The 15,959-nt window shown below is 39.9% G+C and overlaps 1 protein-coding gene across 10 annotated transcripts in view; it reads left to right on the top strand.

Moving 5' to 3' along the window:
- FGF13 (fibroblast growth factor 13) overlaps window positions 1-15,959 on the top strand; it is a 441,864-nt gene that overhangs the window by 265,213 nt on the left and 160,692 nt on the right. For 9 of the 10 annotated variants that reach the window (XM_081125291.1, XM_081125292.1, XM_081125295.1 and 6 more), the window contains one exon: window positions 1,695-1,862. The exons of the other annotated variant lie outside the window; for it this stretch is intronic. In XM_081125291.1, coding sequence (XP_080981417.1) covers window positions 1,695-1,862 — 168 coding nt within the window. The remainder of the gene's footprint in view (window positions 1-1,694; window positions 1,863-15,959) is intronic. 10 annotated transcript variants of the gene reach the window in all.

The raw sequence follows: 15,959 nt of genomic DNA on the forward strand, positions 1-15,959 counted from the left end.
GTCTTCGGCTGTGATCCTGGAATTTGATAAGTGTCTATATTATCATAACTATCTGCTTCATGGCAGGAAATAGTAGCAAGTGTTTTTGAATAGCAGCTGTTCCTAGCAAAGATATGCATTCAAAGCAATTATAAGAAGTTATAGTCACATTCCTAGTAGATGAAGGGAACTCTCTGCCAAGAAAAGCTGTGGTGGTGTATCTATATAAAATTTTTGATTACTGCTGCTGAACACTAGAGGAAAATAGAATGAGAACTGACTAAAATATGCATCACCTTCTTGCATAATTTAATGACTTATAAAGAAAGACAACAATTTCACATACTGACTATCTATCTAGAACTTGTTCCAAACTCATAATACTAATTTAAAAGTCATGTAGGTTTTTATACCATTTTTACTCCAATATGAAAGAAAGTTCTTAAAGCCCATTAAGATCCCAGCCAATGGGCTGAGGATGCCAAACACAGAACTTTCAGATCCTGTCTAATTTCAGCCATAAGCCGTTTATATGCTCCAAACACCACAGCATTATTCTCTCCATAAGAAGTTTGCTGGTGGTACCAGTCTTCCTAAATGCATATTAAGTGTGTGCATTCGGGGGAATAGGATGAGTCAGCATGTCACTGAGCACAGCTTTGGAGGCACTGACTCACTCTTGGCAAAATGGAATGCCCTTGTTGGGAAGGGTGCGAAAGAAAAAATTTGTTCCATGGTCAGTTCCCTGTTTCTGCAAATGCAGGTCAAATTTTTACCCCCTTTGGTGGATGGTTATCAGGCTAAAGAATGTTGTGCACTGGACCCTGTAAAAGCAGACATCTGTTCTTGTAGGGGAAAAACGCTAAAAATTCACAATCATGCCTAGGAAATTGACCAAGGGCCTAGAAAGAAAATGTGGGCTGAGAGGGACTTGGTGTATATCTCTGGCCAAAAGTAGTGAACCAGACCATGCTCTTCCACAATTCAACAAGGTAGATCTTTGATCGAGTGTTGATTACTAGGCTCTCAACTGGAATTTCTTATCTTCATTAAGGGTTTTCAGTATTTGCAACAGCTCTAGTTCTCTTTGGAAATCAAAGAGTAAAGAGCAGCACTGTTGATTCTTCCATCAGACTCAGTATATACTGCATGGAAGTCAGGTTATTGCCAGAAGCAGACCAAGGAAAGAAAAATAAACTGATAATTGATGGACAATGGCCGGTATCACCTGTAAATACAGAGGTGGGCAAAAGTAGGTTTACAGTTGCAGTATGTGAAACAAGAATGTATTCTTGTATTGTTATTTATTATTGTATTATTTTCCATATGAATGACTGTAAATATACTTTTGTCCACCCCTGTATTTATACTGTATCTCAGATCAAAATATATGAGTTTTGTATGGTGTTTATTTAGATACAGTATGGTTATTGGTATTAAAATATTTTATCCCACTACAGGCACAGTTTAACACTGTTACATTCTCATTGGACTAGCAGTAGAGGTATCTACAGTTGAGTAAGCTATTTCCAAGCCTTTAGTATTTTAAATAAAACCTCTAAAAATAAAATTGACAAGTTATTAAATGCTTTTCTTTGGAATTTTTTGGGGGAATGTTGTTTCTTTAGTCTCCCCTGGGAGTAGATTTGATTTAAGACGTTCACTGCTTTCATGAAGCTCTAACTTGAGTTCATTTTGTTATGTGGTGACCACAGTTCTGGATGACGCCCCCCCTGGCACACAGGAATACATTATGTTACGGCAAGATTCCATCCAATCTGCGGAATTAAAGAAAAAAGAGTCCCCCTTTCGTGCTAAGTGTCACGAAATCTTCTGCTGCCCGCTGAAGCAAGTACACCACAAAGAAAACACAGAGCCCGAAGGTTTGTGCGCGACGGACGCATGTTTTGTTTGTTTTCTCTCACTCTCCTTTCTTTCCCTTTCTTCTCGACTGTGTCTTGCCCTCTGGTGTGCTGTGTGTTGTTCAGCCCCTGACATAGGGAGGAGGCCCCCGGCTCGCTGGCGAGTGTGTTTTGCAGTCTCAGATGGGACACTGTATAACACAGTCACCCCTGGCACAGCGCGGTGCCCTGCTTCTCACAGCTGAAAGGGTTTCGGCCGGTACCATTCCATTGCCCCATTTGGCTGCTGAGTCCCTTGCTTCTGGAGCCGGCACCTGGCTCAGTCAGCTCCCATCACCCGGCGCTCCCGAGCAGCAGGGGCTTTCTTAGCGCCTCCACGCCATAGAGCTTCTGCACCGCGCTCGGAATGCTCGCGGGCCCCTTAGTTCGCTGAAGCGGCCCGGACTTGCCGTGTAATGCACGCCCGGTTGTACTTGCCACAGCGAAATGCATGCTTCAAGGAAACTATGAGTAGCTTGTTTTTCCTTTCAGCTCAAGCACAGGTTTGGAAAACTCTGTTACTTAAACTGAGGTCGTGGTATTCCTTGCAATCTATGCTACAAATAAATCTCAAAATGATCTCGTCTCCCCAGAAAGAGTATTCATTTTTTCCAACTTTTTTTGAATAGATCAGACAAGAACATTTTTTAGATCACAAAATGTGGTTAAACTTTTTGCCAGCTGTGTACATTTCAACTTCCAAAATGACATTTGAGATGTGTACTGTGTACGGTAATTAAATGCTTGTTGTAAAATAGCCTGTTCCCCCACATCAAACACTGTTTAAGCAGTTTGTCAGTGAATAACACTGGAAGTGACTAACTTCACTTGTCCTATGGTGTAGGCTTTGGCATAAATGGTTGTGATCCAATTTCTAAAAGCGACCTTGTTCCCATTTTAAGTTGTCCTTTTATAACATTATGGGTGTCTTTAGTACAACTGTCTTTCTGACATGGAAAAGAGTGCTACATGGTGCTATTCAAAGTTTGCTATGTAAGGAAATTACTCCAGATTGATTCTATTCCATAGTTTTGAAAGCAAGGTTTTACATCTCAAAGTCTCCCCTTCTCCTTCCTTCCAAATAAAATTTTAAATGTTCATTCACAGAAAATGAAAAGTGTATATTTTTCATGTTTAATTTTATTTCAGCAATAGAATAGAACATTTCTATTTTATTTTACCTATACTTTCATATCCAAGCTATCCATTTTGGATATGGGTTCTGATGTCAACACTTACTTATCTGGAGATGAAAATGGTGATCCTTTAATAGTGAGTAAATTGAATCTTTTGGTGATTTAGTAGAGAAGATACTAATGAGTGACAATTACTTTACTGTATATAATACATTCCAATTTGCTCTGCTTTCTTTTCTCTAAAATTATATATGTGTGTGTATTTGCAAGTACAAAACAGGATCTGTATTATAGATATATACTGTTTATTATATAATTATATAGCAGATACTATACTGTTTTTCTATTAGCACATCAGCCTGAAAAGCAAAATTTGGTTTGAGTAAGAAAAATAAGCCATTTAAGCCCGGCTGGGCGGGGCGTAGCGGTTGAGCATCGAACTAGGATCCAGGTGATCGGGGTTCGATTCCCGGTCAGGGCACAGGCCCTGGTTGTGGGCTCGATCCCCAGTCGGGGGCATGTAGGAGGCAGCCGATCCATGACTCTCATCATTGATGTTTCTATCTCTCTCTCCCTTTCCCTTCCTCTCTCTCAAATCAATAAAGATATATTAAAAAAAATAATAATAAGCCATTTAAGAAGCAGCCGGTTAAATCCAGTCAAGCAATTGGTTAGAAACTTCAAATTGTTTTAACAATACTCAGATTTTAAAAAGAACAGTTGAATAACTAAATATCAGTTCCCTTTTCTTATTGCATATAATTTTGACAGGATCTATTAATTTTCAAAATATTATCTTGAGTGTATTGTGAATACTGTTAGGAATGTTTTCAGATATAAACAATTCTTTAGAGAATGGGTAGCAGTTAAACTCTCTTATACAAGTTTTGGATAGTTATTAAGCTATCGTTTCATCCACAAGTTGAATGACCATCATCCTTTCACTTGTAATACTTTGAATTATTTGTAAATAGTATTGGATTTATTAGAGGTTTTCTGGGATGACATTTACAATTTTACCGTAACCCCTTCAAACAAAGGCACAGAAGGTAATGGTGAACCCAGACCTTAAAATGAAACTACTTGATCTCTGTACAAATTATCAGGATCCAGAAGACCTTAGGTGGGGGCAAAAGAAAACTTTCTGTGGAAGAGGCCTTGGATAAAGAAGGAAACATTGCTAAGAAATCAACATGCTTCCTTCATGTAGGGTACCAAAGCTCGTGATTACTAGGAGGTAAAGTGGCTGTGGGTTTGAAAGGGTTCAGTGACTATTCTGTCGACCTGGAAGATTTTTGCAAGACCAGTTTTTAAATGCTGTAAGGAATAGTGATCAGTTCTTTCTTACACTTGTTGTAATGTTTTATTATAATTAGTAAAATGGGTAGAATCTTAGTTCTATATGTCCACCCCTTGAAACACTGTATTATCATGTGAAACATTTTGAAGAGAGAGTTCCTCTCATTGTCTCTGTGCCCAAAGATGAGACCTTAAGTGACCTTGTCAATGGCTGCCCACCAACTGCACTGCAGGTGAAGGCAGTGGACAGGCTGGTGAAGCCACCCATTGTTTGTTGTGTACATGCCACTGTCAGTATGACCTCTTCTAATGAGGCTGTGTTTGTACAGCCCTTGTGAAAAATGAAAAATATATTTAAATTTGGGAGGAAAATAGACATTTGAGTTGGATAAGTCTTAGAAATGATTAGATTAGGTAAAAGAGGTTTATGTGTATTATGATAAAGCTGGAATTAATTTTCTTCTAACTTACTGAATTGATAAATCCACCAACTTTTTTGCATTATTGTAGACAAAATCTTGGTGTTTATTTTGGTTGGTGATACTTTTTGTAAGGGCCAGGTTACTTCCATAGTTTATGATCACCTGAGATTTGGTACAGACACTTATTTACAATTGTCCCCAGTCATTTGTCCTTTTAAAGACATTTTTATGTTATGCCCAGGGCCCTCAGAATTCATGTAAAATAATACATAGAATGAGTGATATATCTCACTGGCTTTTCAGGATACACTAAGGCCAAATAACGCTTTGCCATAAACAGGTTTCTATTCTGAGCAGCCAATTCTAAAATAAATTCTTTAATCTTTTCCAAATACTTGTGATTTTCGGTGATGTGATTATTTTCATAAAAACCACTTATGATGTAATCTTATGTGAGTACTGGAATTTGGCTGAAGAAGCACATATAAATGTCTGAGAGTCCAATTTGGCTCAGTACCAGCAACTCTCTTTGTTATGAGAAAGCCACATGGAGAGTGGAAATCATTACCAAAATCTTTTTCTTATTGTTCCAGGAGCCTTCTGGCAAGAGAAACTATAATCATCATAGCTGCATTCTTTTGTTCATTTTTTTTCCTTTCGTTGTCATGTGTGCCAAAATGAAATCACTGATTTAGAGTAACTTGTCAAAGCCAATATATTACCAGCATAGTTGCTGCTAAACACCAGTCATTGGGCTTTTACTTATGTTTGAAGATTGTGCAAAAGAATCACACCAAGATATGCATGCTTGCATGTGGTTACTGTTGAAAATCTATAAAGAAAACTAAAGCATGGATTCCTAGCATTTGCTTTCAGGATTGAATATCCTGATTACAATAGTAAATTTGTAGGAGTTCACATAATATAGGAAAATATTACAGAGCTCAGAGATTTGTCACTATCTTTTTCTTTTTTTCTTTAATCAAGTCTTTGGCCTCTTTTGTAGTCTTATTTTCATGTTATTTAACACACACACACACACACACGCACACACACTCTCCACCTCCCTTGGGACATCCATAACCTTTTTTATTCAGAGACGCATCTAACCATAGTGACTTTGGTTGGAGAAGAACATTTGTGCTCTAGACTGGTGATGAGGTATGTCAGCTTTTACCAACCAGAAAAAAGCAAATTTCTGTGCCAAATGTTAAGGGGACATATTTGTAACTAGCACAATGACTATTACTGTGATAATGCCTTGGTTTCTTTATCCCAGAAAGAGAATATATCACCATGCATATCAGTCTTATCTAAATGGTACGAGAGGAAGACGGTATAAGAATATTAAGGAATATGCTGAGGAAAATGTTTTTATTTTCATTCTTACCTTTTCATCAACTGTCATTTCCAGTTGTGTGTCTTCCTCATTTTAATACTAATTTACCTTTGGAGAAAAATGGGTCTGATACTATTTGAATGATTAGCTGGTTCAGTGAAATGAAGCAACCTGCTGATACCTGACACCTGAAAATGTCTTGACTTCCAGAAAAAATCTAACTGGTTTCTGTATCTGGAGAATTGAGGGGATATTTCTATTTTATTAGGAAAACATAAGGGCATATGTTTGGGTGACTCTGAATAGATCAAATTCATTATTCTTAACCTTTTAATTTCAAAATAACTATGACTTAGGGTCTCACTGACTTTGATTTATGACCTGAGGGTGACAGAAATGACACCAGATAATTTTCTTTGCTCATTGAAGCAAAGGGCAGCATAATTGCAGAATCACAAAAAATATTTAAAAAATTGGTCTGTATCAAAATCAAACTAAAGCCAGAAATCTGAAGGCCATGAGTAAACACCATCCTCTCCATACAGAGTGTTTAAATGTGTTTTTCTTGGTTGCATGTCAGCTACTTCTTAGAAGACAACTTGTTATGTCCTAATAACAATAGGAAACTAGTAATGACACTGAAGCACATTCTCTCTTCTCTCCTATTTCCACACCTTATTGTAGCAAATGCAAAATTAAATCATACTTTGGGGATTGATTCTACTCCCGGAGAAACTAATAATTTGATCAAGGAAGTATACTTAACCAGCCAATAATTCATTTTCAGGCCAGCATGGGCATTTGCTATTCACTTATTAGATATATGCATCTCAACTCCATCTCCAAGCTGGCTTTTACAGTAGAAGCTAACAACCATTCATTCTTCGAAGATTCACTTTTTAAAGCCACACGTCTCCCTTCTCGCTTGAGCTTAGGTGTCCCTGTTGAGGTGGTAGCGGTGTTGCCTTGAGAAGTCTCTTCTTTACAACCCTCATCAACCGAGGTTCCCCTTAGTTAATATTGGAGGCAGATATTTCTTCTTGTGTGAAGCCAACACTGATGACCTGTTTGAAGTAATTATGCTTAAAATCAAATCGCTTTGGCAAAGTGCTCTGAAAGGCCTATTGGATGGATGACAGAGTTATGGTGGTGATTTTGATTTTTTAAAAATGTCAAAATCTAAGTGCTTATATTTGAAAAAACTCTGGAAATTATCCATCCGGATGAGTTCTGCCCAATCAAAGCTATTCCTTCGGGGCACATTGCAAATGTGCTCCTGAGGGTCCAGTTTATCAACAGTTCCTCTTGTTTTTTTTTTTTTCTCTTCACAGCCAGTTGATAAAATCATTTAAATAAAAAAAAAATTAAACAAAATCTGCCTTTCTGACCCAGTGTGGCATGACCCACGCAGACTCTGTCCCACGTCCAACATGGCAGAGCCTGGGTGACTTTCAGCTGCTTTCTCAAATCAAGGCCGACACCGGGATGTGCTGCTTTCTCAGCTCCAATTTTCGCTCTGCCTTTCGTTTTAAAAGAGAACACGCTTGCCTGGAGGAAGACAATGCAGGAATTAACCTACTCTCTTTCACATGTTCTTAAATAATTATCAGACCAGTATTTCAAATTATGTTTCATGAAACACAATCATGTCTTTGTGAAAAGACAGATTCTGTGGTCAAATACGTGTTTCCCAAATTCTGCACCACTCTTCCCGAGTCACAGGGCACAAGACTATATATTAAAGGTGTTGAGGAGTTTCGCACATTAGGAATCTCTCCTACTTTGGGCACTTCAGTGGCAACATCTTCCAGCTCTGGGACCCTTTTTATTCTAAACACTCAACATCCCACAAGTTCGCTTTGGGAACTGCCGTGCCGGCCCCACGGAGCAGTGCATTTGCGTCAAAGCCCAGCTTGGAGGGGTAACATACTTCTGAAACTGACCGCTGCCGCCTTCCCCTCTAACCCTCAAACCCTCGCCCGCTGTCTGTAAGGAAGCGCTGCGCGGCCTGGTCTGTGGATGAGAGCTGGGCCTTCAATTGCTGACCAGTCCTCAGTGAGATAAGGGGCTCGTGCCCGAATGTAAATCCGCGCACCGGCTGGGTTGGCTGGAGTGTTTGGTCCCCAGTCGGGCATGTGCAGGAGGCAACTGATCGATGGATGTCTCTCTCTCTCTCTCTTTCTCTTCCTCCCTTTCTCCTTCCCCTTCTTTCTCTAAAATTAATTTAAAAAGGAAAGTATTGACTGAGTAAAAAATATACTTAGAGACATAGTCCACAGATCAGCATTAAGTCTGTGCACCATACTTTGAATGCCAGTGCCTTCGAGTACTTAAATGATTCTCAGCCGTAGCTAAACACCCGGATCACCTGAGGACCTTTTAAATAATATTGATGCCTGCCTGAGCTCAACATCAGACCGAAACCAACCAACTCATCAATAACTTCTCCAAGCAAAATCTCTTGTGGTGGAGGCTCAGCATGGCTTCTTTTTTTTGAAAAGCTTCCCAGGTGATTCTAATGTGCTAACAGGGCAGGAACCTTTGCCTTAGAAAAGTATCACGTTGGCATGTGGTCTGCTGTGTGACGTCAGCTGTCAATTCAGAATTCTTATCTTGCTGATTGCATGGGCCTCTTTAGGAGGTGCCTTGTGATTAAGGGACATTGCTGGACAGGCAGCACTTATATGACCTTTAGAACTTGTGACCATGTAAGGCATCCATATTTCCCACCACACACACAGACGTGCACACACACACCCCTTTTTGAAGTCCCCTTGCCCCTGCCACTCTGTGCTTTTTAAAAAAAGATAATCAGGCTTCTCCATAGGAGCATGGTAATCTGCCACCTTGTGACCAACATTCTTTCTTGCAAGTAATTGTTGCAACACTTGCTCTGCTCTCAAACTATGACTCAGCTTGCAGATGTGGGTGGAAGAGGGTCTAGGGACCATGTTTGAGCCAACTTAAAGAAGAAGATGGAGGAGAAGAGAGTATTCATATGCCAGAAAATTACTACTATGCTTTTACTTTACTGCTCCTGCTCTAGGGTGAGATTGCAAAAGTTGGCGCAAGCTGCTCATGACCTGGGTGTCTATCCTCAAATTGTGCCACAGGCTGTCATTGTTGAAGCATTGCCTTTTTATCATTACAAATATCACCAGTTACTGCAGCATAAAATTACAGCAGCATGGATGTGAAAACTGATTTTGACATGACTGAGAAACTTTAATTGATATCCATGTTTGTAAATCATTCCGAACATTGCATATTACATTGCTTCAGGTTTTTATGTGTTATATGTTATAGCATTTGTCAGCCTGCTTAAGAATATGCAGCTGGAATAACACCCTCAGGAAGGTGTGGAATGAGAGATATAACATCCTGCAGTTTATCAACACTTACCCTTCCGTGTTTTGCTTCGCAGCCAATATCCACACTCACTCCAGCACATCAAAATCACATGTCCACTTCCACCTATGCGCTAGCATATTTCTGCTTATGAGCCCTAGCTATTTTAAGATATATATTCTCAGAACAGCTCCAGTTCAACCTTCAAGCTTGTCCACCTTTGGAAGCAACAAGTGTACGCTGGCTGGAAGACCAGTTCTATACAGAGGAAGGGAAAGAGCATGGTTCCACTGGGCTGCTTCGACATGCAGTGAGAGCACTGTGCAAAGTCCCCTACAGGCATGAGCACAAAAACCCTGTCAGGTAGGGGATGCTTCCGAAATTTCACACACTAAGTTACGGAAAGGTTAAATCACTTTCTTGATAAATGAATGACAGGATTCAATTTGAACCTGTGTTTTTCTGGCCTCCAAAGCCCATGGTCTTTCCCCTCCATGGCTTCTCCATATTCTCAGCCTTCCCCCTGTTGCCCTATATGTGAGTTTGTTGTCCAAAAGCAATTTTAGTGCAGAAAAGACATCTTAGGTTTAAAGGAATGAAATGGTGTCTACACTCCGTTCTCAGCTTTTTTATGACAAGTAATTGCCATAAGCAGAAAGATCTCAGGAGGTACTTGCTAGTTCTGTGGGCCTGTAGTTAGGTGGAGTGCAGAACTTGAACAAAGTAAATGAAATGACCTTATCTTTAAGGAAGTGATGACTTCCTCCAGGACACACAAAGAAAGAGTAGAATGGTTAGTGAATAGCTAAATTCAATTTGAATGTAATAGAACTATCCCTATATTAAAAACAAACAAACAAACAAAAAACAACACACAGCCTAAACTGTTGACTTGCCTAATTGCCTCTCTTTAAGCCAGGGCATGTCCTTCACCTATAATAGTAGAAATGAGGAAATTTCATCTCTAATTATTAAGAAGCTGATTCTACTGCTTCATTTTTCTCAGCTCAGTAAAATTGCCACCACTTAGAGGAATGTTAAGACTTGCTCTGAGCATGTCCACAGTTTCATAGGATTAGGTATTACATACAGGTCTGGATATTAGCAATCAATTCTCTTTTACAACTTGTTGGAACCCTACTCTGTAGCTTGAGGTGAATAATGAAAACGATAATTGGCAATTATGCAGAATTTACTATGTTCTAAGTACTTTACCTAACATTATCTTAATTCTCACAATCCTTGGAGGTAAGTAGGTTTTTTCCCCCCTCTACATTTTATGTATGAGGAAACCCAGTCTCAGAGCAGTGAAATACCTTCTTTAAGGCCATGAGACTGGGAAATGGAGCCAATACTCAAATGTAGCCTATCTCCCTCCAAATTCCATGGTCTCTCAATTACAAGAGACCGTAATAACAAGGCTGGCCCTACAAACAGCAAGTTACTCCAGTGTCATTTTATTGAGAGACATCACCAGGTGTACTAAGTAAGCAGAGGTAGAGGGACCTGGTACCTGCTGTCAGAAAAAACAATAGGTTAAAAAGGTGGCTTGTTCTTCAGAGAAAAGAGAAACAGCCAGGTTTAACTTTAATATGATTTCAGAACAGATTCTCATCCTATTTGATATGGTCAAAATGCTTTACAACCTGCAGTGCCAGAATTGGGATTTATTCCCTGCGTTAGTGTACATTTATTCAGCTTCAGGCCAGTTCTTAATCACCTCGGGCCAACTGACCTTCCACCTGCAAACCTGGCCTCACGAAGTATCTGCTGACCTAAGTCCCTGAATGACAGAACTTTCACCGCATAGTGAGAGCTAATATGACACACGTGAGGAGAATGTCCTGCCAAGTTGGGCTGGGCCGTGGTCAAGATGGAACATGGTCAGGAGTTCTGTGTGACTTTCCCAAGGCGTGAGGTGGCGTGGAATCGCCCGTTTCCCTCCTGCAGCATGCAGAAGGAGGTGTCCGGAATTTGTGATACATTCTGTGCAGTGCATTCTATATACTGTGCTTTGGTGGGATGCTTAGCTATCAGGTTTTTTGCATCTTTTATGTGCCAGGCACCTCAGGTTTATTATTGCTAATCTTCCCAACCTATGAAGTAGGTGTGATCAATCTTGAAGGACGTGATGGGGAAACTAGAGTGTAGAGATAAGAAAGAACTTGTTTAAAGTCACACAGCTAATAAGTGACTTGGTTGGGATTTGAAAGCTAGTCTTCCAAGACAGGCCTCTTCCACTCACTGTGCCGCCTCAGCTCATCCTATGCCCTAAGCCCCGACTCCCCGCTTCAGGTGGGAAGCAGAAGAGAGCCCAGCCCCGCCTTGCACACTGCTGCGGAGAGAGAGCCTTACCTCTCTGCAAAGTGCACTTACTCAGTCCATCCACTGCGAGATTTTTCTTATTTTTCCACGTCCTGGTTTCAATGTTGGTATAAGCAGAAGACAAGGGGTTAAACAAAGCAACATGCGATTTGTCACATGTTCTCCTTTGTTCCCTACATGAACATCTACTAAGTGCAGGTCATTTTTCTTGCAGTGACTCCTTAAATGGAGTAATACTTCAAGCCCATAGTTTTCCTCATGGAACCACTAGACTTTAAAATCGCCTTAACTGGTTCAGCCATGGACTGCCTCCCCCAGGAGGGGGAAGGGTTCCCACAGATAGAGAAAGCCTATTTTTACGTCATCAGCTTTGGTCCCTCCCAGTGAGAGAGAAGAGGCTCCATTCTGGCTCTGGATTTTTGTGCCCATCTTGGAGTGGAGCAATCTTGTGCACTTAAGGTTAAACTGCCTTTTAGGGTAGTCTCCCTGAAATGCAGGGAGATTAAAGGGACAAACACGTCCATACTGCGTTTTTTTGCTCTTTCTGTTCCTCTCTCTTAGTGTGAACACAAGTGATTTCCCCTTGATTATGTGTAGACCCTTGACTGAGGACCTCATTGGGGCAGGAGCTCTACCAGAGATGTCCCATTGCCCCATTGGTGGCACTGTTGACTTTACCCCTTCCTAAAACACAAAACACTGGGGCAAATGAAATGTGGTCTTTAATTAGTATTCAAAGAAAATGAGAACATACACACACACAAACACACTCACATCACTAGTTGAAATAGTTGATTGAGGAAAAACACAAGCAGAGAAGCAGTCGAGCTCACATGATCCCTCTACTAGAGCCCTTTCAGCCCAGCAACACCCCACCTAATCACAGCCCTCTCTAAGATAATGTGGATTTAAGAGGCCATTCATACAATGAGGACATTTGTCTAGCAGCCTGCCTTAGCCTGTGTACAAAATCGACTTCTTTGCATGCAACAAGGAAGGAACAAAGGGCATTGCAAAAAGTAGGGTTTAGAGCTACAGCCAACCAGTAACTTTTCTTTTTTGTTCCTTCTTCAGCCATTTTCTCTCTGTAATCACTAGATTTTCCTCTGAGAAGATAGCATTTTGGATCCATGTTAGAAGATGCATGAACTGATTTAGTAAATTTCTAACTGATATGCATGGTTAGCTGTTCACTTAGTGGATAATTAGTTCAATATACCCAGAGTATTTACTGTGGGAGGAAAAAAATCCCCAAAGCAAATCAGAATAGTTCAGGAGCCTTTTATTCTAGTGCAGCTTTTTCTTTGGGAGTAGTTAACTGGTATCTTAAAAGAGATCTATCTCCCTTTCCAATTAGAACTCTATTTAAACATACATTCTTTACTTCACCCCCAGTGAATAGAACTTTATTAAATAGATACCAGAGGCATAGCACAGTGTCTTTCAACAATAAATACTCAATACATATTTATCATTACAATTAACTTCTTCAAATAACAAATTTTGAAATTCTGAGTTCAACCGGCCATTTGCACTAATTCTAGGCAGCAAGTGACTGACAGTGCTCCCAGTCACCATTAACAGAATTAATGTATTTGTCAATAGCTATTCATTGACTTGTATAAGCCAGGCATTATTCTGGTTATTAGGCACAGAATTGACAAGAGGCACCATCTCTGCCCTGAGGAGGGAAGACTGGCAGGAAAAGCAGACTTCAAACTAGTTTATCAGTTAGCTCTTGTATTTTAAGTCACCCTAAAACAAAATAGCTTAAAATAGGAACAACTTTATTTTTTCTCGTAGTCTGTAGGTTGGACAGGTCTGCCATAGGTAGTCTATGATTATCATATGGTCCTGTGTAAAACACCCATGGAGACATTTGGTTCACACTGTTTTGTCCTGTCTACAGAGATATTTGGTCCATGCCAAAAGGTCCTTGATATTTGCTCCTTTCCCAAAACAGCCACATAGACATTTGTTCCATGCTGAAAGGTTCTTAAAGTGTGAAAAAGTGAACAGTAGAACCATGAATCCATTTTTATATTTCATTCATTTATTCATTTAACACTTACTAATTAACTTTGCTGAGTGTCAGACACTACATGGCCTACCCTTCAAATTGTTCAGGAATGAGTTCTGTGCTCCTGGCAGATATACAACACTTTTCGACCTGTTGAGAAACCATGAGAGTCAAGGAGATCTCCTAAGGAGAAAGAGTGTGTAGAGAAGTGAGCCCTGAGGCACACCAATATTTTAAGGTGGTATAGAAAAGAAAGGACTCCTCAGAAGTGAAAGACGGAAAACTGGGAGAATGTGGTGCTCAGAAAGCCAGGGAAGAGCTGACCTCTAGAAAGTAGGGATCGGTCAGTAGAACAGAATGCAGTAAAGAGGTGGTAATTTAATTCAAGCTTCTCATATACAGGGTATGGCAAAAGTAAGTTTACAGTTGTTTGTATGGAAAATAATACAATAATTAATAAATAATAATACAAGAATAAACTGTTTTGCATACTCACAACTATGAACCTACTTTTGCCCCACTCTGTATTCCCTTTAACATCTAGGCTTTGTAGCCCAATTTGTTTCAATAGTCTTGTGCTGCGTAACATTTCCATGAAGGACAGAATGCATATACGATGGTAGTCTCATAAAATTACATTAGGGCTGAAAAATTCCTGTGGCCTAGTGACATAGCCATCCTAGTGTCATAGCACACACAGCACATTACTCACATGTCTGTGGTGATCTGTGCAAACAGACCTACTGAGCTACCAGTTGTATACAAGTACAGCACATATATTATGTACAGTACATAATACTTGATAATCATAATAAACACTATGTCACTTGTCCATATATTTACTATGCCATAACTTTTATTGTTATTTTAGATTGTACTCTTTCTACTTATTAAAAAGTTTGCTATAAAACAGTATGTTGTGTTCAGCTAGCAGCAGCCTCATTTATCTCGTGTTTACCACATCTCTTCATCTCATCATTTTCTCTTGTGCTTGATTTGATCTCAAGTTGTTTTGTACAGTAACAGGCTGTCCAGGCCTGCAGCTAGGAGCAAGAGGCTACACGGTATGGCCTCGGTTTGCGGTAGGCTATACCATCAGGTTTGTGTAAGTGCACTCGGCGATGTTCGCATGATGATGAAATCGCCTAATGACGCATCTCTCGTAACCTATCCCTGTCGTTAAGCAGCACACGACTGTATAGAACATGTCTCTCCACTTCTCACACCCTTGTAAATAACTAGCATAAATCATTGAATTGGGTTTGTTTAGAATGACCTTTGATAGATGGAGGGATGAGGAATCATATACAGCCCAACTGTTATTTCTTTAGCAGTAGGTCTTTGTTAAAGATGTCATTGATTTTTCCTTTCCATAATGCATCTGACGTTTAAGTTTTTGCCAAGACTAAATTATTCTTTTGTTATTTGTCCTTTTTAAAGTAGTTAAGCCTGCTCAGTATTTTTTAATAGCTTAAATATATTGGACCACTGGGAATTCAAATTTAAAGTAAAGTGCCACTTGAGTTCAGGATTTTAGAACTAACATATTTTAGAGTTTTATTAATATGCTACAATCAAGGTTGACATGATGTGAATTTCCAATAAAGCAAGTTTTCTGCCAACTCTATAAACATATGCACTCTTACTAGACTATAGAAATTGATTCCTTGTCTAGCAATGAATGCTTCTTGCCAAATCAAAGAACTAGTATTTATTTTTAATTTTTTTAAAATATGGTTGTATTGATTTCAGAGAGAGGAAGGGAGGAGGAGAGAGAGAGAAACATCAATGATGAGAGTCATTGATTGGCTGCCACCCGCACGCCCCCTACTGGGGACCGAGCTCGCAACCCGGGCCTGTGCCCTGACTGGGAATCGAACCTCGATCTCCTGAATCCTAGATGGATGCTCAACCGCTGAGCCACGCCAGCTGGGCCAAAGAGCTAGTGTTTCAAAAGGACAAATACACAGTTTTTTTGGTGAAGAGCTGTTGAGTTGACAATATAATATAGAGTCTGTATAACGGAGCTGAGTTTTCATCTAGTACTTACAGATTGGATCCCATGGAAATGTTAACTTCCCATGCAAAATTGGATGAAAGTTTTCTGAACCGGGTGCCCCCTTGTCCAGGGTAAAATAATTCTTCCTTAGTGGTCTCAAGAGAGGAAAGAAGCTTTGTGTTTTCAGAATG

The sequence above is a fragment of the Miniopterus schreibersii genome (genome assembly GCF_964146895.1).
Source record: "Miniopterus schreibersii genome assembly, chromosome: X".
NCBI lineage: Eukaryota > Metazoa > Chordata > Mammalia > Chiroptera > Miniopteridae > Miniopterus > Miniopterus schreibersii.